The 26,259-nt window shown below is 49.0% G+C and overlaps 1 protein-coding gene across 1 annotated transcript; it reads left to right on the top strand.

The window, feature by feature from the left end:
• The first annotated feature begins 1,178 nt into the window (after nucleotides 1–1,178).
• Nucleotides 1,179–24,701, top strand: LOC122371280. The gene is made up of 2 exons (XM_043347461.1): nucleotides 1,179–1,304; nucleotides 21,346–24,701. The coding sequence occupies exons 1-2, from the start codon at nucleotides 1,179–1,181 to the stop codon at nucleotides 23,815–23,817; spliced, it is 2,598 nt and encodes an 865-aa protein (XP_043203396.1). The 3' UTR covers nucleotides 23,818–24,701.
• The last annotated feature ends 1,558 nt before the right edge of the window (nucleotides 24,702–26,259 follow it).

Genomic DNA, 26,259 nt, shown 5'->3' with positions numbered 1-26,259 from the left:
ACAAAACTCTGATTTGTGAGGCAATGCGCAACAGAAATGCGAGGGAATATGGTAGTAATCTGGTAGCAATTATGAAGGATTTCCCCTGTCGCTGATAAAAAAAAAACACACCAAACAAATTTTTTAACGCAGAGGAAATCCTTCATCATGAGTTGCAGGGATCATTTGATTGGCCCATTTTAGATAAATATAGGCCGAGTGTTTCGATTTCAACCCCATTTATCGTAATGAGACGAATCCATCGGCTCAGTGATACGTCTTTTGAACACATATAGGCCTTGGATTTCTCCTTAGACCGCCTGAAACACACCATGCTTTGCATGCATTGCTATGGGTGAAGGAAAATTCATGCGCCGTGATGACGTCACGGTAAAGGAATTCTGAAGCTCGTGAACGGGGGCTGATACCAACTGCTGCATGCGTCGTACTATCCAAACGCCGCTGCAGTCCATTTGCTCGTCAGCGGCACGGCTGGCTCTGGGAAGAGCTCCCTCATCATGTCACGTCTGAGGCAGCGGTGTCTGGAGGAGTTCGGCGAGCAGTCCGCGCATCTTTTGCGCGTCTGCGCGCCTAACGGCACGGCACTGCTGCTCACGGCACTGCCGCCTTTAACATTACGGGCGAGACGCTACATCGGTGTGTGTCCGTGCCAGTGCCACTGACAAATGACCCGCCGGAGCTGACCGGCGAACAACTACAGGCGCTGCAGACACGGCTGGAGGGACTCCGGCTCCTCACCATCGACGAAATGTCGATGGTGGGGAGACAGCTTCTGCGCGCTGTAGACCTGTGCCTTCGCCGGGCCTTCCCATGCCACTCCTCCGAGCCCTTCCGCGCGGTGAGCGTGTGTCTCGTCGGAGACTTTGGACAGCTGCCCCCGTCATGGATCGGCCAATGTTCGACTCGACGGCAGGCGGCAGGCGGCTCAGTGAAGACGGCCGCGCCAGCTTCCGAGCTTGGAAAGGCCGTCGTTCTGATACGGGTGGAGCCTGTGCGCTGTGCGTGGTAGCGAACCAGCACAGGAGCAGTTCCACTCCCGACGTCGACTCGCCCACGTCAGAGGCGGGAACACCACCACTGATGATCATAGGCTCCTCTCAACCCGTCTGGAGACTCATCTTTCCAACGAAGAGAGGCGTAAGTTTGCTGACGCACAGCGGCTCGTCGCTAGCCACGAGATGGGGCAGCATATCAACCGCCGTCAGCTGCGGAACATCGGTCGGCCCTGCTTCAACCTGAAGGCCATCCACCAGCCCGCCACAGCCAGGAAAAAGTCAGCGGAATACGCCGGTGGTCTAGAGCCGGTAGTCCAACTGACGGGGCCAAGGTGATGCTGAAATCAAATAACTATGTGGGTAAGCGCCGGTCTCACGAACGGCACTCAGGGGACCGTGGTCGGGCTACTGTACCCTCCAGACGCGCCTGGCCAAGACACCCTGCCAGCCGCAGTCTGCGTGGAGTTCCCCGGTTACCAGGGCTCAGCATGGAACCCAGAGAAGCTCAGGTAGTGCCGGTGTCTGCCATTACCAGCAAGTGGATGGAGGGAGCGCGACTCCACAGCCGAACGCAGATTCTCCTCTGTCTCCGGCATTTGCAGTCACCATCCACAGGTGCCAAGGCTGGACAAAACTAGCCGTCTGGATCGACATCGGGTCCAATGAATTTGCGCTTGGACTCACCTTCGTAGCGCTGAGCCGCGCCATTTCTCTGCGCGGACTCATTTTAAACCCAACGGATCCAGCCGCTGCTCAGCGGAGCCGCCTAGTTCTCATTAACAACAGCAACGGGCGAAAGAGGCGCAATGCAAGTCTACAGGCTCCTCCAGCGTCTATGAGAATCAACTTGAGTCATCTCCATTCTACTCCAGTGCATCATTACGCTGTGCATAGGCCTTTTTCATCCTTGCCTATCGCAGGTTCCTCGCCGGCCAGTTGGCACCCGACTCTCGCTGCTGGCTGGGGCTCCTCCTAAGTGATCAAAAAAGTGATGTGCAATCCTATTGTGGCGGCCTTCACGCGGCGGATTGTGTTTTCACTAGCAGCCACAGAAAGTCAATTTATATTTGGTAAGAAACACCCCCACCGAGAAAGTAGGCATAGTAGTCGTATAGAAATAAATGAATTAGGTACGCTCGCTTGTTGGTCGCCCAAAAAGGCGTATTAATGGTTTAAGCCTGTTTAACCGCTTAAAGTGCATAAATAGATACGGTACGAGACGAGCTATTGGAACGAACAGAAAGTAAAAAAAGAAAAATCAACAAGGTGATATTTTCACATGGCTAGTGCTAAAAGTATCGAGGCTTCACGTGCGCTTTTCATCAAAGCTCTTTAAACGATTAGACAAAAGACAGGCTTTAAAAAATCCGGCCAATGACTATAGACTGGTGAAAACCAAATGTAAAATTCAGCTGAAACCAACCAAGAAATTGATCGAATTTAAAGTATAAACATGCCCAAGTCTGGAGTCGGAAGTCCCGAAGATTTTGGTGACTCACTCCTACTGGCTGGGACTCCGACTCCAATCGAGTCTGACTTCACTGTCATTCTCGAAAACTATCCCCATTTTTCCCAACTCCAAAATCTCATCGGATCTGCATCGATCTCAAGGGGAACCCGGTCAGAGGTGTGTGTGTGTGGGGGGGGGGGAAGGGGAGTCAGCTGCCTCGCTTGCCCCTCTCCCCCGTGGCGACGCTAATGCAGGAGCCCCAACGGGGCGCGGATTAAAGGATTGCTTTGCAACCACCGGAATGTAAGTGTTGCTGCTCCATGGGTCCTGAAACATGCGCCGAGCGGTGTGAGCGCGATCCACTTCGCTGCCCCCCCCCCCCCCCATCCCCTGCCGCAGGGCAGGACCCCCAGGATGGCAGAGGCTACCATCCCCCATCCCCTGTGGGCTGTGGGCAGGATCCCCAGGATGGCAGAGCCGTCGGCCCCTGACGGCGTGCCGGAAATGGGCGCCGGCCAAACACGTCTGTCTCCCGGTGTCTGGCCGCGCCCCTCGCACACCACTCGACAGCTGCTCGAAGGCTGACTTCTGGACGTATGGATCACCGCAGTGTTGACCGAGGTAATGTCGCGACAAACAACCGACAGCAGCACGGACCCCCTCCCCCCCCCAACACACACACCTACACACCACCCACACACCGACATACACTCATACAAAGGCTACAAAGCAAATACTGATGCACGTCTGAGGATGCCTTAAGTTAGCACAAACACATTGTCATGTTTTCGGTGTTATTTTCAACTACATCATGCGTGACATGATGCGACAATTAAAATCTTACACCTGGCAGTAGCCAGTAGTAGATAGTAGCGGCCTTTTGGGGCGATAAACAAGAGAGCGAGAGGTCGGGTGAGCCCACGTCTTGCACGTGTGGAACTGCATGTGAGTGCTTCCAAAGTGAGTTGTGCATGGCACCCTACCAACTGGCCCCTTAGCGGTGTGCCAAATTTGAATGCAATCGGTCCAGCGGTTTTTTAGATCTGGAGGCGTCGCCCTGTATGTGCGCAAGCGCAAAATACCCAGCCAGCAATTTGGTCTGGCTTAAGTCCGTTTTGCCCCGGCAACTCCGGCCTACCAGATTCGGGCCAGTGTAAGCGGACACCGTCGAAACAGAGGTTTGGGTCGATATGGCTCTACTCCGGCTAGCCACTGTTCAGCTCAACGATACGTATCGACTGATGGGTAGCATGACCCCTTCCGGTCAGGTCATGACCTTGAAAGTTACCTGAGTTTTAATTTTAAAATGATTATTTAACCCGACAGTTGCTGGGATATTTCGCCACCAGCCGTTTGCTGGAGGGGGGGGGGGGGCGTTCAGTTCAGTTCAGTTCAGTTCAGTTCATGGCATTTCATCAAATGTAGACAAGAACAGAGAACAAAACAATAGAGGATTATCGCAAAAGCAAAAAGCTTAAATCAAAGGCGCTTCTCCAATTAAATTAAACAAAGAACACATGACCAAACCAAATTTTCAGAAAGCCTCGATCCCGCCCGAAACTCGCCGAGCCAAAAAGCAGGCAGTACCTACCTGGCCCCCCGGCCGAGGCGCCGAATGAGTCCAATCGGGCGTTGAACACCTCCAGGCGATAACTCGAGAACCAATAAGCGCGCAGCGAATCACAGGAGGCGGCAAACGAAAGAAGGCGACGAGACGCTTCAGATGGGTGCTTGAAAGTTGAATTTTGAGGTCACAGGTCGGGTCAAAGTCAGGTCAAACACCTGAAATCGGGCTTCCAGTAGCATGGACTTCGGAGCCTCGTAATGGGCGCCTGTCGTGATAAACTGTCAAAACTGTGCACAAGCCTTCATAAAAGGCTTAAAGAGCTCTACATATGTAGGGGTCAGTCAAACAGCTCTATGTAGGGGTCAGTCAAACAAAGGCCAGGGTCAGGGTCGGGTCAATCAGGTAAGCACATATCCTCGAAAATCAAAACTTGTAAATTTGTGTCTTTGACACAAATTTTTAGGCTAATTTTGGGCATAGAACACGATGGTGACATTCTTTTTATCATACGAGCACGTATTTGACTCAAAAAGTCAATTTAGGAAATGCATCATGGTCGTGAAGAAGTCACGAAAAATTACCAAGAATCAGTTCAAGATTTTGGGAAATGTGAAACGACAACTGAAAACCGAATACATCCTTTTGAATGCTCATGGTATTGGCAGTTGAATGGCGTTTACGGCAGGTCTGCATGTCTATCCTGTAATTTTATATGATTTTTTGAACATATGCAGTTTTTGGTCGAAAACTCAGAAATAATGACGTCACTAAAACCTCGATATTTCAAAAATTTTCTGACCGCTATTTTAAAACTTTTCACAATAAACTTCAATCAATTCCCTACCGGTACCCAAAATTTGGCGCGACGTTTTATGCTATAGCGCGGCGAAAAATGGGGGGGGGGGGCGTTTAACACCCCCCCCCCTCCCCAGCAACTCGCGGCGTTTACACTCGACGCCTCTCGATGAAAGGAACACGGTGCTGGTAAAAGTAATGTCGTGGCTCTCTTGAGTCAAAAGTTATTACCGAAAAACATTTTTTCGTGAATTGAGCTATTTTTTTTTTTGTTCTCTGGAGGCTAAACCGTTGACCTGAAGTCAAATCTGAGGACACGGCAGCGAAAGAGCGTTATGAGAGCTATCGTATGCGCTTTTCCGAGGCGATGTAGCTCTATTGGCTCCCGAGCTATTATAGCTGTCGGGTGTTTCAAAATGGTTGAAATCGACAAAATAGCAATCTTATAACAATGTATGTAGAATCGAGCTGAGTCAAAGCATAAAAAGTTTTAACAGTATTGGTCTTACTTTACGCCATGTTAAAACTGAGATCGATTCCTTTAACCCTCGCCGGCCGAGGGGGGCGGGGCGGGTGCCGCCCCCCCATAGGGTTTTTTCGCGATAGCTCCGAACACGCTGGCGATAGAGAGCTGAAACTTGGCATACCTGACCTTTGATCCAAGCCGCATCTTTTGACACCAACCGCATTTTTGGGTCAGGTCAGGTCACTGACCTATGACGTCATAAGTGAACCTCTGCACGGTCTTCAGATGTCGCAACTTCGCAACGCCCTCACTGCCAGAGGAGATGTCACAGGGAAATGAAACTTGCAGGATCTAGTATCCATTATGAGTCCCACAACTTGTATATCTCGGATTTTTCCTAAAGGTCATATGAGGTCAGGTCATTTTCGTGACCTTACCATTATAAGTCAATGGGGAAAAATGAAAACTGCTATTCTGGCGCCGGGAACGATCTCCAACTATCTCAAGCACACAGAATCGTGATTTTATGCACTCCTTGCAAGGTTAGATGCGTCACTTTTGCAATGTTGACCTTGCGTGACGTCACTTATGACGTCATCAAGGTCATATTAGTTTTTCGTCAATAACTCGCGATCAAATTGAGCTAGCGAGTCGGGAAAGCCACCAATGGACTCAGGAAGACCTGCCGAATCGAATGCTATGCGACATGACCTCTTTCGACCAACTTCGTGACCTGGGGGTGCTGACCTGACCTTGACCTGAGGTCAACACCCCAAGTTGACCTGACCCGGACAAAAAGTATATCATTCGACGCGCCTGAGCGAGACGAACACGATGCTGCCAAAATCGGCGCTCTGCGGCCGTTTTTTGCGAAGTTATTCACCAAAAACTGAACCGTACCTTGGGGCACTTGACCTGACCTCAGAGGTCACCGGTTGACCTAGGACCTTAAAATCGGGTACCAATCTCTGCGTCTCGTAACGGCGCACACGCTCGTTTTTTCCGCGACGCGCTAGCTCCACCAGGGGCGAAACGGCGAGGGGGGGGGACGTACCCGCCCCCCCCCCCCCCCCCTCGGCCGGCGCGTATGTAGAAAACCAATAGGTCCGGCGAGGGTTAATAGAACCGGAGGCTCGATTTTTTGTTGTTTGCAGGACCCGTCCGCAGCACTAACTTCTGTGGCAGAGAGGTGTGGAGGATTTGATGCTCTAAGCGCTTCTACTTTTGCCTTCTGTAGAGAAGTTTCCAGATACCTAGTAGTCAAACGAAAGGCCAGGAAGAGATCGAGAGATCTACAGACAAAAGCACTGTAGGGTGAAGTCGTATAATAGTACGCACTTAGTAGATTTCTTGCTCTCATTTGTTTAATATTTGAAAGAAGAAATCGCAAATACGGAATATTAAAGTTCACTGAAATAGCCATCAACCCATGAGGCAACGATCCTTCAGCGTAAATGGAAGTGGTCTAAATTTGACTGTAGCTTTCCTCACGCTATATGATTCGTTTTTTTTTTCCAGTTGCCCGTGTTGGCGTTTTGCTGGCCGCTACTTACGGGGGGGGGGGCGGGTCGGGGGGGGGGAGTCCAACGGACTCCCCAGGCGTTCAGCCCCCTATTGAGCTTTGGTTTCGCGGATAAAATGAGCGTGTTGTCTTCTCTTGTAACTTCGTAAGTCATTGGTTGACCTTCCAGCCAAAACTTCTTAACCTGCGCACCGATGGGTTCACATATCAAGGGTTATTGTGGTCAGGGTCATGAAATGTTCGGAGTATGTGTAATCTTATTAATTCGAGGGTATTGCATGTCTTGACGCAATTGACTGTTTTTATTCGCGAAAAAAACAAGGGGCTCATCCGACCTCCCCCCCCCCCCTATGCGTGTATACCGATACGACCCATGTGTAATTCTAACCGTATTGCTTGCTTGGAACAGTGGGTGGATCGACTTGCCCCGTACCCCACTGTTCCCTCTCCACAGTTCTGTAGTTATGCATGGACATAGACGTAATTTAACTCTGAAGATAACCGTTAGCGTCGTTGCTATGAGCTAGGGCCAGTGTCCCGTTCAGAGACGACCTTGGCAGCCTGCCGTGTCCGTTTGCAGTGTTGTCGGCGGGGCGGCTGCCGGCCGGCTGTTGTCTAGCCAAGGTGACCCGCGGGCCGCAACGGGCAGTGGCCTGCACGGCCACCGGTGTCATAGTCCCAGCATAGGCCAAAAAAGGTGCATTGAGCTCAAATTTAATATGTAGATAGAAGGTGGTAGGGACTATCACATATCTTACGGTTTTTTCGAAATTCAAAAAACTTTTTGGATTTTTCGGCTACTATATTCAAAAAATCTATTTATTGATGTTTGGGGGTCAAAATCCAAAAATTTTAACAATCTGAGATAGCAGTTTTGTTGCCTTCTAAATTCTACACCTTTTATGTTTGAAACATTTTTCTGTATCTCTTAAGCTGTAGGCCTGACAGCTCTTCTCGCGAAACCTTTTTTTGGGTCGAAAATGGCAGAAATGACGTCACTCTGACGTCATTAGCGTCCAACCTATCATAGCCTTAGGAAAAATTTTGGTCACAATGTGCAATAGCTACTCACGGGAGGGTACTGAAAGTTTTGTGCCGATCGGCGCAGCGGTTCTCGAGGTATATCGAAAAAAACTAAAGGGGGGGGGCAAAAAAAATGCCCCCGCCACCGCCTGGAAGGTTAAGTTGTGGGATCCACAGATCCTCGTCCTTAGTTTGTCGTCAGTTCCTATGGAGTCATAGCTCATTGATAATTTTCCATGTGGAATCTAATGGGATCCACTGAGATCCACTGTACTGATAGATCTGAAAAGTCATCTGAAAAGCTTCAGATGTCTAACCACTTCCTACGGACAGCAGCCGCGCCCGCGACGCTGTGATTCGGGGCGCAGCTGCCGGGTACCGGTTCGGGGCCGGATCTGCAGCACCTCGCCGGCGCCACGTGTCTGCGGAGTCGGCGGCGGCTCTGGGACGGGCCCGCAGCCCCAGGGCAACGACCGTTTGCATCACCCATGGCTTGGTGCATGTTTGTCTACAGTCTGCACCGTTCACAAATCACAATAACAACCAGACAGAGTACGGAGAAAAGAGCGGGTGCATTGACCGGTGCTTGACACTGGCAGCCCGTGACGGCTGAAATAACGTGACGGCTGTTAGTATTGCTGGAAAACATAACATACATTTTCAAGAGTTGTTACAACTAAGTAGAGCATTATAAACTTGTATCTATATTAACCCGCGCCCTGCTGGGGGGGCGGTGTTTGAACACCCCCTTGTGGTTTTTCGCGAATGCGCCGCCGTTTTTGGTACACCTTATCATACATCAATTCTACACATGTGAAAATTTCAGACCAAGGTCATTCAAGGTCAGGCCACCAGGTCACTTGAAGTGACCTCACCTCATAAAAAGTTTCAATGTCTGCCATAGCTACACCGAGTGACCGATCGCTTTGACACTTTCAGCGATTGATAAGGGTAACAGTATCTATAAAATGTATATCTCGGAATTTTGATATCGGTGATCTAAGGTCAGGTCAATTTTGCGACCTCTCCATTATAAGTCAATGGGAGAAAATTGAAATGCGCCTCTTTTGGACGAAAGACATTATAAACACTCCCAAACAATGAATTACAAGTGGTTTAGAGTAGACCCACTGAACATGAAAATGGTGTCCGTGATCCCTATTTATGCCCCTGAGGTCATCTCAGGTCACGAACGGTGTCTAACAGTTTTTCGCAAATAACTTTTGATAGAGGCATGCTAGAGCGGTGAAAACGCCTTAGATGTGTTCAGCTCGACGATACGGATCGACTGATATGCAACATGACCCTTTCCGGTCAGGTCATGACCTTGACGTAAGGTCAAATTTTCAAATTGACCTTTCAAGGTCAAGTTATAGTTCAATCGATGCGTCTTGACGAGAGGAACACGATGCTGGTAAAAGTAAGCTCGTACAAGGCTTGGGTCAAAAGTTATTGCAGAAAAACTGTTTCCGAAAAAATCGGCTATTTTTGCAGTTTTTGCCCTCTGCAGGCAAAACCGTTGACGTTAGGTCAAATCTGAGAGAATTACTCAGAAAGGGCGTTAATAGGGCTATCGAATGCGCTTTTCCGCGGCGCTGTAGCTTTATTGGTTCCCGAGTTATGCGTTGGCTTCCTGGCAATTGTCGACATTCGACCTGAAAATCGGCGAAATTTTGCCTTCAATGACCTTTGGTGACCTGACCTTTGACCTGACCAAAAAAGTGACCGAAGTGATTTCGTCATTATTTTTGGTGCTCTTTCGAACGCCGCCTTCCGCGTATCGCTACGTGGCCCAGGAGCCGAGTTAGAAGGGGGGTGTTCAAACACCCCCCCCCCCAGCAGGGCGTGGAAATCCAGGACCCCCAGCCGGGCGCGGGTTAATATTCTGGTGCCCAGCAAAGCCAATACAAGACTACCAAATTGTAAACGTACGTCATTGATAAAGGTGACGTAAGGAAGCTTTGGATCTATTTCCCTGTCAGCGTATTATATTTCATTTTTACAACACCTTTAGCCCGCGCCGGGCCGGGGGTGGTTGAACACCCCCCTGCGGTTTTTCGCAGATATCTCAAAAAACGTGGCACACCTTTTCGTGCATCTTTTCCGCACATGTGAAAATTTAAGACCCAGGTTGCCTTAGGTCAGGTCACCAGGTCACGCCAAGTGACCTCCCCAGTAAACATGCCGGCATCGGCATGCCGACGTCGGCCCGACGTCGGTCCAACCTCGGCACGACGTCGGCTGGATGTCGGATATGCCCGCATGTTCCGACGACTAGCCGAGGTCCAGCCGACGTCGGGCCGACGTCGGACCGAGATCAATTTCTGAGGTCCAGCCGACGTCGGGCCGACGTCGGGGCGACGTCGGACCGACATCAGCCCTGTTTTGACCGTTAAAATAATATAAAATGCATGTTTCATGTTTCATAACGAGCTTCTGTATTCAAAATATCCTCAGGAAACTCAAATCTTCCTCCACGCCGCATCCCCCTGATCCGGACTGGACGGGAAACTTTATCCCATTTGGGATTGCCCGTAAGCCGAGCTCGCCCGTAGCCGGGTGTGGTGAGTGCTTGGGGGCTGCTCGGCCTATCCTTTGGTCAGGCTCAGCCCCGGCAACTCACCAGGGCCGGGCCCAGTTCATATAAGAAAGGCCAGTCGGCAAGTGTCACTTTGCCAAAGTGCCACTTATCAAAGGGACACTTTGGGAAACGTTGGTGCAGGTGTGTAAGAGTGGCTATATGAAACCATTGTGGGGTCGCCCTTTCCAATAAGTGTCACGTAACAGCAATGGGACCAGGGACTCTAATGAACTGGACCCAGGGTGCTCGCCAAGAAGACCAATGTCTCCATCCTATGATCCTTCCGGCTCTGAAATGGTCTTGTCAGACCGAAAGGGCATAAGACAACAAAACAAACCAAGTTTGCTAGCTGGCTGCGTGGTGTAGTGATTAGCGCACTAGCCTCGCGCTCGAATGACATGGGGTTCGAATCCCATCGCCGGCCGATGCTTTTGGCGTGTTGTCCCAGTAAACATGCCGACGTCGGCGACTGGGGGGCTCGAATCCCGCCGCCGGTTGATATTTTTGGCGCGTTGTCCCAATCGTCCCAATAAACATGCCGACGTCGGCCCCGTCGGTCCAACGACAAACGATCTCGTCAACCTCGGCAAACGATCTCGGTCCGACGTCGGCTCGACGTCGGCTGGACTTCGGCTGGACGTCGGAACATGCGGGCATATCCGACGTCCAGCCGATGTCGGGCCGAGGTTGAACCGACGTTGGGCCGACGTCGGACCGAGCCTCGGCCCGACGTCGGGCCGACGTCGTCATGTTTACTGGGTCACCTCAGAAAAAAAATAAGAATGCTCGTCATAGCTACACTGACTGATCGATTGCCTTGAAACTTTCAGCGATTGATAAGAGCAACATTATCTATAAAACGTTAATCTCGGAATTTCGATATCGGTGACCTAAGGTCAGGTCAATTTTGCGGCCTCTCCATTATAAGTCAATGGGAGAAAATTGAAAAGCGTCTGTTTTGCACGAACGCTAGTCTAGACACTCTCAAACATCGAGATTTAGGTACAATTGACAGTGACGCACTGAACTGGAAAATGGCAACTGTGACCTCTCGTTATGTTCCGAGGTCATTTCAGGTCACGAACATAATTTAACAGTTTTTCGCTAATAACTTCTGATAGAGGCGTGCTAGAGCGCTGCCCCGAAAACGCTTTAGGTGTATTCGGCTCGACGTTGCGGATCGACTGATATGCACAACATGGCCTTTTCTGGTTAGGTCATGACCTTGACCTTAAGTCAAATTTTCAAGTTGACCTTTCAGGGTCAAATTATAGTTCATTCGACGCGTCTCGACGAGAGGAACACGATGCTGGCAAAAGTAATGCCATGGCTCTTTTGAGTCAAAAGTTATTGGCGGAAAAACGTTTTTCGCAAAAACGGCTATTTTGGGAGTTTTTGCCCTCTGCAGGCTAAACCGTTGACCTGAAGTCAAATCTGAGAACATTACTCAGAAAGGTCTATAAAAGGGCTATCGAATGCGCTTTTCCGCGGCGCTGTAGCTCTATCGGTTCCCGAGATAGTCGTCGGCAGTTTCCAAAATGTTGAAATAGTCAACATTTTACCTTTGGTGACCTCTGGTGACCTGACCTTTGGCCTGACTAAAAAAATCACCGAAGTGTTTTCGTCCTTATTTTGGACGTTCTTTCGATTGCCGCTTACCGCGTGTCGCTACGTGGCCCAGGAGCCGAGCTATAAGGGGGGTGTTCAGACACCAAAATGGTGGGGTAAAATTTACCCATTACCCCATCCAGGGTAAAGTTTACCCAAGATGAAAATTTTCGGTCAATGGGGCGGCCCCTACGATTTTCTTCAAAATCGGCATGGTGATACTACAGGCCGAGATGATCAATCTGGCTGAAGAATGGGCATTGAAATGTGAATGGGCATTTTTACCCCTATGGGCATTGCAATCTATGGGGTAAAAACGCCCCTGGAAAGATTTACCCACGCATTTCTGGCAAGTGTATTGCACGTATCCCCCCAATATGGGTATCATATGAAAGCTTATGAAAACCCAAACAAAATGGTGGGGTAAAATTTACCCATTACCCCATCCAGGGTAAAGTTTACCCAAGATGAAAATTTTCGGTCAATGGGGCGGCCCCTACGATTTTCTTCAAAATCGGCATGGTGATACTACAGGCCGAGATGATCAATCTTGCTGAAGAATGGGCATTGAAATGTGAATGGGCATTTTTACCCCTATGGGCATTGAAATCTATGGGGTAAAAACGCCCCTGGAAAGATTTACCCACGCATTTCTGGCAAGTGTATTGCACGTATCCCCCCAATATGGGTATCATATGAAAGCTTATGAAAACCCAAACAAAATGGTGGGGTAAAATTTACCCATTACCCCATCCAGGGTAAAGTTTACCCAAGATGAAAATTTTCGGTCAATGGGGCGGCCCCTACGATTTTCTTCAAAATCGGCATGGTGATACTAAAGGCCGAGATGATCAATCTGGCTGAAGAAACCCCTATGGGCATTGAAATATATGGGGTAAAAACGCTCTTGGAAAGTTTTACCCACGAATTTCTGGCAAGTGTATTGCACGCATCCCCCCAATATGGGTATCATATGAAAGCTTATGAAAACCCAAACAAAATGGTGGGGTAAATTTTACCCATTACCCATTCTAGGGTTAAGTTTACCCAAGATGAAAATTTTCGGTCAATGGGGCGGCCCCTACGATTTTCTTCAAAAACGGCATGGTGATACTACAGACCGAAATGATCAATCTGGCTGAAGAAACCCCTATGGGCATTGAAATCTATGGGGTAAAAACGCCCCTGGAAAGTTTTACCCACGCATTTCTGGCAAGTGTATTGCACGCATCCCCCCAATATGGGTATCATATGAAAGCCCATGAAAACCCAAACAAAATGGTGGGATTAAATTTACCATTACCCTATTTTGGGTAAAGTTTACCCAAGATGAAAATTTCACTGTGCAACAGTCATTTTGTTCCTGAGTAACGACCGATTTTTAGGACTCATTGGGTCCCATTATAACCGAAATGGGCATTTGTTTCGATCTGAAAATGCTTTTCCGGTTTTCAGAGACGATTTTCGATTGTTGGCCCCGAAATTCGGTTTTTGGCCCACTGTGTCCGGTGTAATTGAGTAATCGACTCGCGTAACTTTTATCGCCCTTCCTATGCCACAAGCTTTTGAATGATATCCGGTTTTGCATATTTGCGTGTAAAAATAACGTCATAAATTTATGTTAAAGTAAGAAAATATTGAAATTTTGTAAAAAAAAATTGACATTTTTTTCGATTTCATTTCAAAATAGAGAAAAAACTAAAGGTCCTATCCAAATTCTGAGCCCAGTTCCTTGAAGAGCATTCAATTTCCGTTCGGGAGGTACTATTTTAGTGCTTTTTATCGGTTTACTGTGGCGTCCAGATTGAGTCACTTGAAAAACGGGCCCCCAGCAATTTCTTTTTTTTTGTCTCGGCATTTATTACGAACAACAGTGATATTCTCACAAAACAAATGCACTGCATGACGATATAGTGGGGAAGCATCAGATGAACGATGCTTCAGATGAGCTTTAGACTGGTCTCAAACGACCCGAAAAAATACGCACAATGATAGACAACAGCCCGTGTAGACACCTGACATTCCGAACGAGACACATGACATTCCGCATCACGTCTACAACACAGTCAGCTTTAACCCTCCCCTCCCTCCCTAGGTATTCACAAAGTCACACTTCTCACCAGCTCAGTTCATTCTCACAGTTCACTAATACCTCTCACACCAGCCACTTTACCCTAGCGCGGCTCAGTCATTTCTGCTGAGCGTGGCCGGCGACAGCGACTGATACAGCTTTGTGACGGCCGTCAGCACGGCGCTACGGAACACCTCGTCCTCCTCACAGGTCACCGACATGTCCGTCAGGTCAATGTCTTTTTTTTAACGGGCCGCGGGCCCCCGCCCGCACCCCCGGAAAATCATCTGTCCCGGGGGTGCCCCCTAACCACCGCCCGGGCGAGGGGAGCGCCGACCCGACCCGACAGGCCGGCGCCCCGCCCGCCCGGGCGGCCGACCGGTCCCTATCAATTGGGACCGGTACCCAGGTTGGCCCGGATGGGTCATAGGGGCGGGGGCCCAGTGCTCGGCAAACTCAGGGCTCCGCCACGGGCCGGCGTTCAGTGATCAAACACTCGATACAGTAGCTGCAAGGCGGCGGCGACAGCACAGGCAGCAGCGGCGGCAGCTGCGGCGCGGGCAGAGGCCGCCGGGTTATACTGCACGTGTACATTAGGCAACAGCCACCGGCCGGGCCGGCGCAGCGCAGCGACGAACCGTACGTGAAGGGCAGACGACGGCGCGTGGTTGGGGGGGGGGGGAAGGGGGGCATAAAAACTTTGACGTCCCCAAGCTACATTATGGTGAATTATGTTTTACTTTATATATTAGTACGTAGGTATATTTTATGTGGGCATGTATAGTGTATACGTATGTCCTTATGAAGCATTGTAAATGTACGCATATGACGTATATACATGTATATTCACGCGTGCATATACATGTACATAAAACACATATACATATATCATATGTATATGCTGCATACCAGTTACATATGCTCGTACATGTTTGTGTAAATTATTTTACTTACTATTGTGATATTTTACTTTTTTGTTCAATATGCAATCCCCTCGTTCGCAGAACAAAAGGGTATACAATATTAATCTATGCTGTAATTGTTCTTTCGTTATCTGTGCGTAAGCATGTGTCCAGGGATTTCCATTTTTCCCTGAACTTCTCAGTTTGTCCATTTTTACGTGCTATATATTCTTCAGAAATAAAATCTCTTGAAAGGCATATCTTGAAATCAATGAAATAAGGCAACTTCTGTGCACGTCTTGCCTCGTATATCACATATTTCGCCACCGTCACGCAGTGTGTTATCATTGGTATTTCGTTGTGCCCAAATAGTTTAGTTTTATTTGAAAGGTGACCTAACCTGTTGCTCGACATAAAATTGGAAACCTCATCCCAAAACCTGTCCACTACTGGACACATTACGAATAAATGTTTCAATGTCTCTGGTTCCGACTCACAAAAGGTGCATTTGTTATTTTCCTGAACATTAATTATACTTAAGAAAACATTAGTTGTCAGGATACGCATAATCAGTTTAAAATGGAATGATATATATTTGCTCGCGTTTACACCTTTTTCGATATTATAAACTGATAGCTTTTCAAAATTGCCAACATCAGAAATCCATTTCCTTTCTATTCTCGCGATGTCTTCGTGTGCTCTGGTGTCACTTCCAGCAATTTTTGTGAAATATCTCGTAAATGTTTTATTGTTTAATAGGCACTGAATACGTGCTGGAAGCGCTGGTTGCATGTACCATCCTGGTGACTGTTGTTTTTTCAAGGGGGCAGGCAAACTATGCAAGAGTCCTTGGTACTCTAATGGGACACAGTTTCTATTAAACTTTTCTTTAAATTGGTGCCATGTCATCAGCCTATTATTTTCGTACAAATCCCCAATAAATTTAACGCCCTTTCTTTCCCATCCTGCATACCTCTTCTTTTTAAATTTTGTTAGGTCTGAGTTGAAAATATTTTCGTAGCAAAGAAGACTGTCTTCTGAGCAGAACCTCATAGAAAAAGATATCCATGCGTTTATAACATCCTTCCAGAAAGGATTTAAGATATGTTCAAGTTTTTTGTTCAGTGCCACGACACCGTAATTCCAAATAAAATCGTCATTTATTTTATTTGGTACAAGCTCATGCCACGTAGCTTTGTTTCCAGCAATGTGCCTTTTTATCCACTTGATTTTCAGTGAATTCACAAACGATGCAATGTCTATCATTCCAAGACCGTTTTCGGTTACTGTTTGACAAAGGCGTGCTCTTTTTATCGGATGTCTTTGCGAGCCCCACACAAAGTTAAATAAGATGTTATTTATTTCCTTCATTGTTTTTTTGACAAGGATTTGGTAGGGAGGCAAGAATATGAGTTATTTGTGATAGCAAAAGAGATTTAACTATGACAATTTTTCCAACCAGTGTTAGGTTGCGGCTTTGCCATGTTCTGATTATTCTTAACATCGTCTTTTTTTAGCTGTATATTTTCTTCCGTGATATTTGAACACAACGGGTTAAAAACAATACCGAGTAACTTCAGTTTTGTTACCCATCTTAATTCAATATCAGGGCAAATAATGTTTTCTTCAAGTGCCTTTTTTCCAATCCACATTGCGTGACATTTTAATAAGATGGCGAAGTACTAAAATGAGCAGCATTATTGAATGTCGTAGAAGAATAACCTTATGCTCACTATCTTTTAACAATCCGAAAATTAGCCTAAAATCAATGAATATATTTCGGAAACGTTCCTTCTTCAGTTCAAAAAGTTAACTATACAAGCCACAGAAATAATTGAACGTCACAAAAGCGCCGAATTAACTGATCCCACCAACGAATATTAGTCACATTCTCGTGCCATATAAGTAGAACGGCCTCTTTTAATCAACGCAAGACTAAAATAACAGGTATACATAAGGTAGCGTAACCAAATACAACTGTATGAGATCACTTGTGACCCAACAATTACTATGCTAGTCATCTTAGAAACACACAATATAATTACAACTAACATGCAAGGTGTACACAGCCGACTACTCAATAGATCGATTGTCTAGTATAGTTAACTTTTTGAACTGAAGAAGGAACGTTTCCGAAATATATTCATTGATTTTAGGCTAATTTTCGGATTGTTAAAAGATAGTGAGCATAAGGTTATTCTTCTACGACATTGCGTGACATTTTGTTACATTTGGCTTTAAACCTGAGAATTTGGCGAACCAGCCCAACTCGTTGAAAACGTTCCTCAAACTTTCTTCAGATCCATCAAGGAAAAATGTTGTGTCGTCTGCATATTGAATTATTTTTACTGTTGTATTACGTATTTTCATTCCTCTGATCATATTGCTATGTCTTATTATATTTGCAAGTATCTCAGCGCCTATGATAAAAAAGTAGCATGACACTGGGTCGCCCTGTCGGCAACCTCTTTCAAGATTTATCTGCCGCGTTGAAGCGTGTCCATTGTAAGTTATGCGCGATATGTTATCTTTGTGTAGACATTGGAAAATTTGGATAAAAGTAGAACTAAAGTTAAACTTTAACAAACATAATTCCAAGAACTTCCAGCTCATTACGTCAAAAGCGGACTTGAAGTCTACAGACAAAAGCATGCCATCCTGATTGTTTTTCTGGCTTTCCCATAATACATCATATACAACTCGGGTGTTCTCACCAATAAATCGTTTCTTTAAGAGCGCCACTTGATCCTAATGAATTATAGAATTTAGAACTTGTTTGAGGCGGTTTGCTATGGTTGCGGAGAGAATCTTGTACGTTGAGTTTAGGAGCGTAATCGGACGCCAACTACTAATTAAATTTCGTGGTTTTGATGGTTTTGGAACTAAAGTAATTAGGCCTTCCCGTTGACTGACTGAAAGCGATCCTTTAGATAATCCATATCTTAGCGATTTGTAAACAAAGTACTTTATTTCTCCCCAAAATACTTTGTAAAATTCATACGGAAATCCATCAGAGCCAGGACTTCTATTATTTGAGTTTTTTCAGCGTTTCCCCTAATTCTTCGACCGTTATATCTTTATCTAGTAATTCAGCCTCATTTTTTTGTCAGTTTTGGACATTCCATTTTGTGGAGGTAATGTACCACCTCTGATTCCGAGAAACAGTCATGCTTTTTGAATAAATTTTCAAAATGATTTGAAAGAACATCAAGAATATCGTCAGTACTTCGTAATTGTCTACCATTCACATCCAAGCAAGGAATAACTTTACTTTCAAAATTTCTTTTCTCCAAATTAAAAAAATAGCGCGAACTTCGCTCTCCATCCTCATACCAACGGGCCCCCAGCAATTTCCATGACAATATGAGTTCAGTGCATGAAGAATCATTCAAACAAATGGAGGTACAGATCAAGATTCTGAGCGACAGGACTGCTCAAAAATAAGTTCCTGCGTGTGACCCGAGGTCACAAGGGGTCAACAACATGACCTCAGTTGACCCCTCGTTGATCCTATGGCGTTAACATACGTTATCAGGTTAATGCTATGTGATATGACTTAGGATATGTGTTTAGGTTAACTCAATCTGGACGCCACAGGAATCCGATAAAATGCACTAAAAAGGTACCTTCCGAACGGAAATTGAATGCTCTTCAAGGAACTGGGCTCAGAATTTGGATAGGGCCTTTAGTTTTTCCTCTATTTTGAAATGAAATCGAAAAAAATGTCAAATTTTTACAAAATTTCAACATTTTCTTACTTTAACATAGATTTATGACGTTATTTTTGCACGCAAATATGCAAAACCAGATATCATTCGAAAGCCTGTGGCATAGGAAAGGCGATGAAAGTTACCGCGAGTCGATTACTCAATTACATCGGACACGGTGGGCCAAAAACCGAATTTCGGGGCCGAAAATCGAAAATCGTCTCTGAAAACCGGAAAAGCATTTTCAGATCAAAACTAATAACCATTTCGGTTATAATAGGACCCAATGAATAAGAAAAATTCGGTCGCTTTCCAGGAACAGAAAATGTTTCATTTTTTGTTGCATAGTGTTTTCGGTCAATGGGGCGGCCCCTATGATTTTCTTCAAAATCGGCATGGTGATACTACAGGCCGAGATGATCAATCTGGCTGAAGAAACCCCTATGGGCATTGAAATCTATGGGGTAAAAACGCCCTTGGAAAGTTTTACCCACGCATTTCTGGCAAGTGTATTGCACGCATCCCCCCAAGATGGGTATCATATTAAAGCCCATGAAAACCCAAACAAAATAATGGGGTAAAATTTACCCATTACCCCATCCAGGGTAAAGTTTACTGTGACCGCCAAAACTGTCCTGTCGCCCGTCTCGCGAGCAGGGTGGCGGGCGGCCGGTGGGTCAGCCGAGCGGGCCGCCGCGCCGTTCCCCCCCCCCCTCCCCAGTGGGGGTGTTTTGCGCGCACCTGTGTGTGCAGGACCTGACCCCTCTCGCGGCGACGCCCGCCGATAGCTTTGTTCACGGGGAACGTGGTCGGCGCGGCGGGCCCGGTTACGTTTGTTTAGCGCGCTGCGTCCGTCCCGGCGGCCGCTGGCGCGCTGCGTCGCGCCCTATCTCTTTCTTTATCTCCGGTTCGTCGCGTCCAGTTAGTTTGCCTAATACCGTTTGCTTTGCTCCCTCGCTATCTCCCCTGTGTGTGACCCCATTGCCAGTCGTATTTAAACCTGCTGTAAACACCTCCCTCCCTCTGTTCTCTCCCAGTCTTCGCGCCGTGCGGTTGTTCGCTCCGCTCGGCTCAACCTCCACGCAGTGTGGTGGTTTTCTGCCGGCTCTTTGTTCATCGCAACATAGACTGTGAATCAGTGCAGTGGTGTGTCCAAGGAAGTGGTCACCTGGAGCGATTGAGCAAAAGACTTCAAGTTAGCGGCACAGTATACTCAAGTTTCTCTCTGTTCTGCCTCAGTCGTCGAGCCGGGCGGTTGTTTCGTTCCGCTCGTCGCAGCCTTCAAGCAGTGTAATTGGTTTGCCGGATCTTGCTCTTTGCAATACAGACTGTGAAATCAGTGCAGTGGTGTGACAAAGGAAGTGATCACCGAGAGCGAGGAGTGAGAGAATCAAGATAGCGGCACAGTATACATTCCAGTTACACTTCACTTCACTTACACTTCAAACGCAGAATTACCCTCCTCCCTATACCTCGCCCGATCGTGCCATCACGGTCTCTATTCCTCACCTCTGTTCACGCCATCGTGGACTCTGTCCTTACTAGCCCCTGTTGCGCCAGCGCGACTCTTTAACCTTCCCTCGTGTCACGCCATCGTGGCCTCTATCCGTATCTCTCTTAAAGGTAGGTCGGCACAGCCCAAACCTCGCCCGATCGTGCCATCACGGTCTCTATTCCTCCCCTCTGTCCACGCCATCGTGGACTCTGTCCTTACTAGCCCCCGTTGCGCCAGCGCGACTCTTTAACCTTCCCCGTGTCACGCCATCGTGGCCTCTATCCTTATCTCTTTTAAAGGTAGGCCGGCACAGCCCCAACCTCGCCCGATCGTGCCATCACGGTCTCTATTCCTCACCTCCGTTCACGCCATCGTGGACTCTGTCCTACGAACCCCCGTTGCGCCAGCGCGACTCTTTAACCTCCCCTCGAGTCACGCCATCGTGGCCTCTATCCCTACTCATCCTTGTACCTGTTATGAGGGTCTGCGTTTCAGTCACCTAAATGCCATGGACCAGTAGCCAAGCCCAGTCACACAGAAACAAGATACAGTCCACTATAGAGCGCTCGTGACGCACAGGCACAAACGTCACCGAGTCGGCGCCGGCTGCTGCGTCTGCGACATTTAACTGGTCCTCCGGGCCGGATAGAGCCCGCAGCATGTCAGAAACAGAAGGTACAGATCAGCCCGGCGCAGCCGAGCAAGAAGAGAGCGTCCAGGAAGAAGCTCGTCAAGAAGCAGTCAGTGAAAACTTGAAACTGCTGCGCCGGAAACGGGGGCAAAAGTTGGCAGCATTCTCACGGGCGTGTCACCGAGCGGAAGCGATCATCGCAGCTCGTGGGAGTCGGTCGCGCCTAGAAGGTTTGTTGGAAACCATTGACTCGACCCTGGAAGGTGTCATCGCAGCAAATGAAGCTTTAGAAGCCTGTCTGACATCTCAAACTGAAAGGGCTGAGGCAGAAGCATATTGCGCAAAAGCTGAGCACGACAGAGAGGAAATTGGGGAAAGAATCGCTCAGCACCTCGCTGAGCGCAAAGATGAGGCGCCATCAGAAGCCGGCTCTCATGTATCTGCCGCCCAAAGAAGCAACACAAGTGACGCTTTGAAAGCTTTGCAAGTTGAAGCAGAAGTCGCTGCAAAGTTGAAGTCTTTACGTCTACAGCAGCTGAAGCGCAACCAAGAAGAGGAGCGGCTTCAAGAGAAGCAAGAAGAGGAGAGACGACGAATTCAAGAGAAGCAAGAAGAGGAGAGACGACGAATTCAAGAGAAGCAAGAAGAGGAGAGACGACGAATTCAAGAGAAGCAAGAAGAGGAGAGACGACGAATTCAGCAGAAGCAAGAAGAGGAGAGACGACGAATTCAGCAGAAGCAAGAAGAGGAGAGACGGCGCCAAGAAAAGGAAGCTCAAAGGAGAAAACAGCTACAAGACGCCGTAGATGAAGCTGAAGCCGCCCAGCTAGAAGCCAACCTGCGCAAAGAGCTCAGCGATGACCTCCAAATGGAAAGAAGAAATGATTTTGAGGATGACCTGTTCGGAGCCGAAGAAGTTGTGACAAGGAACCGTCAGCTTGAAGTGCAACCAGTGTGTGAAGGAGCGATCACCAGAGCGGCCCGTCGAGTGGGAGTGCGTCCTGAAGAGCCAGTTGAAAGATCGGAATCACGCAAGGTGGGAAACGCGACGTCATGGATACAAGGACTGCAAGGCTCGCAGCAGGCGCCGCGCACAGATGGAGCGACCGCGTTTTCTGCCTTCACAAAGAGTATTCCAAGACTAACTCTTCCCACCTTCAGCGGAAAGGCGTCAGAATGGCCGAGGTGGGTTGGGTTATTCAAGGCGCTGGTCCATGACCAACCATCCCTCTCCGACACTGAGAAAATCGCCCACCTACAATCATCTGTGAGTGGCCTGGCACAGCAGACCATATCTGGCATGCTGTACGACGGAACTCTCTACCACCAAGCTCTAAAGGCGCTTGAAGAGTGTTTCGGCCAGGACGATGACGTCATTCAGCACAACCTCAACAGCATCTTCGACGCTCCGGACCCACGTGAAGACGACGCCGAATCACTGGAAAGGTTTCAAGCAACCGTGCACTGTGCGGTCACTATTCTGCGAAACATAGGAGCGAGCGCAGACCTGCACAGCAGCAATAGCTTGCAGCGAACAGTGGAGAAACTACCAAGAGAGCTGAGGCGCGAGTGGGGCAAGTTCTCCTTGGAGCTGAAACCTGGAAGACCGTCGCTTTTGGATGTAGATGCGTGGCTGCAGACTCAAGTCAAGATAAGCAGAAGCTGCCCAAAAGGAAAACAGAGCTCTGAAGAAGCCAGCCGTAAGCACAGGAAGGAGAGCGCCGTTGAGACTGTCAGCAGACAGGCCTTTACCACGGCTGCGAGGCCCATTCAGAAACAGGAATGTTCTCTCTGCGGAGAACACCACAATCTGGATCAGTGCAAGCTGTTCACTGCAAAATCTCCCGACGCCCGGTTGAAGCACGTGTTTGGTGAGCAACGATGTTTCCGGTGCCTGAAGAAGGGCCATCGCGTGAAAGACTGCCGGAAGGCAAAACGCTGTGGGAAGAACGGCTGCAAGTACCGGCACCACGCTCTCCTCCACGGCGGCCAGCCAGTCAGGCCTCAGCCACTCGAAGTGTCAACCGCGGAAACGGAGAGAGAGACTGGTGAAGCAGTCTCGAGGACACGTCTCGCAACCAAGCAGAAGAGGGTCGTGACAGCCTCGGGACACCATCAAGAGGACGAAGGCAATGTTACGCTGCTGCAAGTAGTCTCAGTCCGAGTCTTTGGAAGGACAGGAACCAGAGACACGCTGGCTCTACTAGACCCTGGCGCCCAGACATCCCTATGCAGTCAGAAATTAGCGGACAAGCTGGGCATCTCAGGCGAGCCGCAGGAACTATGCATGCAGACGATTCAAGGTACCGGAAAGGGGCAAGTGGCCAGGAAGCTGGTAATGGAAGTGCAAGGTCTATCCCCTGAGGCCAGCGAGAAGCGGATAACATTATCCGAGGTGTGGGCCGTACCGAAGATGAACATCTCTGTGCCACGAATCAGCGAACGGCACCGACAAACATGGCGTCACCTGGAGAACCTAGATGTGCAAGACTGTTCCAAAGGCGAAGTGCAGCTGCTTCTGGGTGCCAACGTTCTCGAAGCTGTGATCCAGCACGAGGTGAGAGCTGGACCACCAGGGCAGCCAGTCGCCATCCGAACCGACTTCGGCTGGGCCCTTACGGGGGCGGTGCATGCCCTCGTCCAAGAGCCCGCGCAACAGAAAGCATCAGCGGCAGCAGCAGCACCGGGGGCGGTGCATGCCCTCGTCTCAGAGTCTCCGCGACAGGCAGCAGCAGCAGCAGCAGCAGCAGCAGCAGCAGCAACGCGGGCGGTACATGCCCTCGCCCCAGCCACGCAACAGACGGAGGGGCATCAAGAGCGTGCTCGCCGGAGATCCAGCGCTCCTCGCCGACTCCAACACACCGCCAGCTACGCGTCCGCTCGCCCGCATGACCCAGGTGTTCCCGGGACCAGATCGAAGAGTCCGTTCTGTCCAGATCAAGACAGCGGGAGGATAAGCGGGCAGATGGCCGTCGCCCAGATCGCGGTGATGGGAGAACAGTGAGCAACTGCTGTGAACAGTAATGTAAATATGTGTAAATATGTGAGAACTGCCGATTGCTCGCCCGGTCCGGATTCCGCCCCGTCGAGGCCTTCTACCAGCCGATATATCAGTGGCGGTACAGAGTTTAGTGTTCTCATAGAGTCGAACACGGGGGGCGGGATGTGACCGCCAAAACTGTCCTGTCGCCCGTCTCGCGAGCAGGGTGGCGGGCGGCCGGTGGGTCAGCCGAGCGGGCCGCCGCGCCGTTCCCCCCCCCCCTCCCCAGTGGGGGTGTTTTGCGCGCACCTGTGTGTGCAGGACCTGACCCCTCTCGCGGCGACGCCCGCCGATAGCTTTGTTCACGGGGAACGTGGTCGGCGCGGCGGGCCCGGTTACGTTTGTTTAGCGCGCTGCGTCCGTCCCGGCGGCCGCTGGCGCGCTGCGTCGCGCCCTATCTCTTTCTTTATCTCCGGTTCGTCGCGTCCAGTTAGTTTGCCTAATACCGTTTGCTTTGCTCCCTCGCTATCTCCCCTGTGTGTGACCCCATTGCCAGTCGTATTTAAACCTGCTGTAAACACCTCCCTCCCTCTGTTCTCTCCCAGTCTTCGCGCCGTGCGGTTGTTCGCTCCGCTCGGCTCAACCTCCACGCAGTGTGGTGGTTTTCTGCCGGCTCTTTGTTCATCGCAACATAGACTGTGAATCAGTGCAGTGGTGTGTCCAAGGAAGTGGTCACCTGGAGCGATTGAGCAAAAGACTTCAAGTTAGCGGCACAGTATACTCAAGTTTCTCTCTGTTCTGCCTCAGTCGTCGAGCCGGGCGGTTGTTTCGTTCCGCTCGTCGCAGCCTTCAAGCAGTGTAATTGGTTTGCCGGATCTTGCTCTTTGCAATACAGACTGTGAAATCAGTGCAGTGGTGTGACAAAGGAAGTGATCACCGAGAGCGAGGAGTGAGAGAATCAAGATAGCGGCACAGTAAACATTCCAGTTACACTTCACTTCACTTACACTTCAAACGCAGAATTACCCTCCTCCCTATACCTCGCCCGATCGTGCCATCACGGTCTCTATTCCTCACCTCTGTTCACGCCATCGTGGACTCTGTCCTTACTAGCCCCTGTTGCGCCAGCGCGACTCTTTAACCTTCCCTCGTGTCACGCCGTCGTGGCCTCTATCCGTATCTCTCTTAAAGGTAGGTCGGCACAGCCCAAACCTCGCCCGATCGTGCCATCACGGTCTCTATTCCTCCCCTCTGTCCACGCCATCGTGGACTCTGTCCTTACTAGCCCCCGTTGCGCCAGCGCGACTCTTTAACCTTCCCCGTGTCACGCCATCGTGGCCTCTATCCTTATCTCTTTTAAAGGTAGGCCGGCACAGCCCCAACCTCGCCCGATCGTGCCATCACGGTCTCTATTCCTCACCTCCGTTCACGCCATCGTGGACTCTGTCCTACGAACCCCCGTTGCGCCAGCGCGACTCTTTAACCTCCCCTCGAGTCACGCCATCGTGGCCTCTATCCCTACTCATCCTTGTACCTGTTATGAGGGTCTGCGTTTCAGTCACCTAAATGCCATGGACCAGTAGCCAAGCCCAGTCACACAGAAACAAGATACAGTCCACTATAGAGCGCTCGTGACGCACAAGCACAAACGTCACCGAGTCGGCGCCGGCTGCTGCGTCTGCGACATTTACCCAAGATGAAAATTTTCGGTCAATGGGGCGGCCACTACGATTTTCTTCAAAATCGGCATGGTGATACTACAGGCCGAGATGATCAATCTGGCTGAAGAAACCCCTATGGGCATTGAAATCTATGGGGTAAAAACGCCCCTGGAAAGTTTTACCCACGCATTTCTGGCAAGTGTATTGCACGCATCCCCCAATATGGGTATCATATGAAAGCCCATGAAAACCTTAACAAAATGGTGGGATTAAATTTACCCATTACCCCATTTTGGGTAAAGTTTACCCAAGATGAAAATTTTCGGTCAATAGGGCGGCCCTTACGATTTTCTTCAAAATCGGCATGGTGATACTACAGGCCGAAATGATCAATCTGGCTGAAGAAACCCCTATGGGCATTGGAATCTATGGGGTAAAAACGCCCCTGGAAAGCTTTACCCACGCATTTCTGGCAAGTGTATTGCACGCATCCCCCCAATATGGGTATTATATGAAAGCCCATGAAAACCCAAACAAAATGGTGGGGTTAATTTTACCCATTACCCCAACATGGGTAAAGTTTACCCAAGATGAAAATTTTCGGTCAATGGGACGGCCCCTACGATTTTCTTCAAAATCGGCATGGTGATACTACAGGCCGAGGTGATCAATCTGGCTGAAGAAACCCCTATGGGCATTGAAATATATGGGGTAAAACGCCCTTGGAAAGTTTTACCCACGAATTTCTGGCAAGTGTATTGCACGCATCCCCCCAATATGGGTATCATATGAAAGCCCATGAAAA

The sequence above is a fragment of the Amphibalanus amphitrite genome, unplaced genomic scaffold, assembly GCF_019059575.1.
Source record: "Amphibalanus amphitrite isolate SeventyFive unplaced genomic scaffold, NRLGWU_Aamphi_draft 001226F_arrow, whole genome shotgun sequence".
Taxonomy (NCBI): domain Eukaryota; kingdom Metazoa; phylum Arthropoda; class Thecostraca; order Balanomorpha; family Balanidae; genus Amphibalanus; species Amphibalanus amphitrite.
This window is presented reverse-complemented; position numbering and strand designations above follow the sequence as displayed.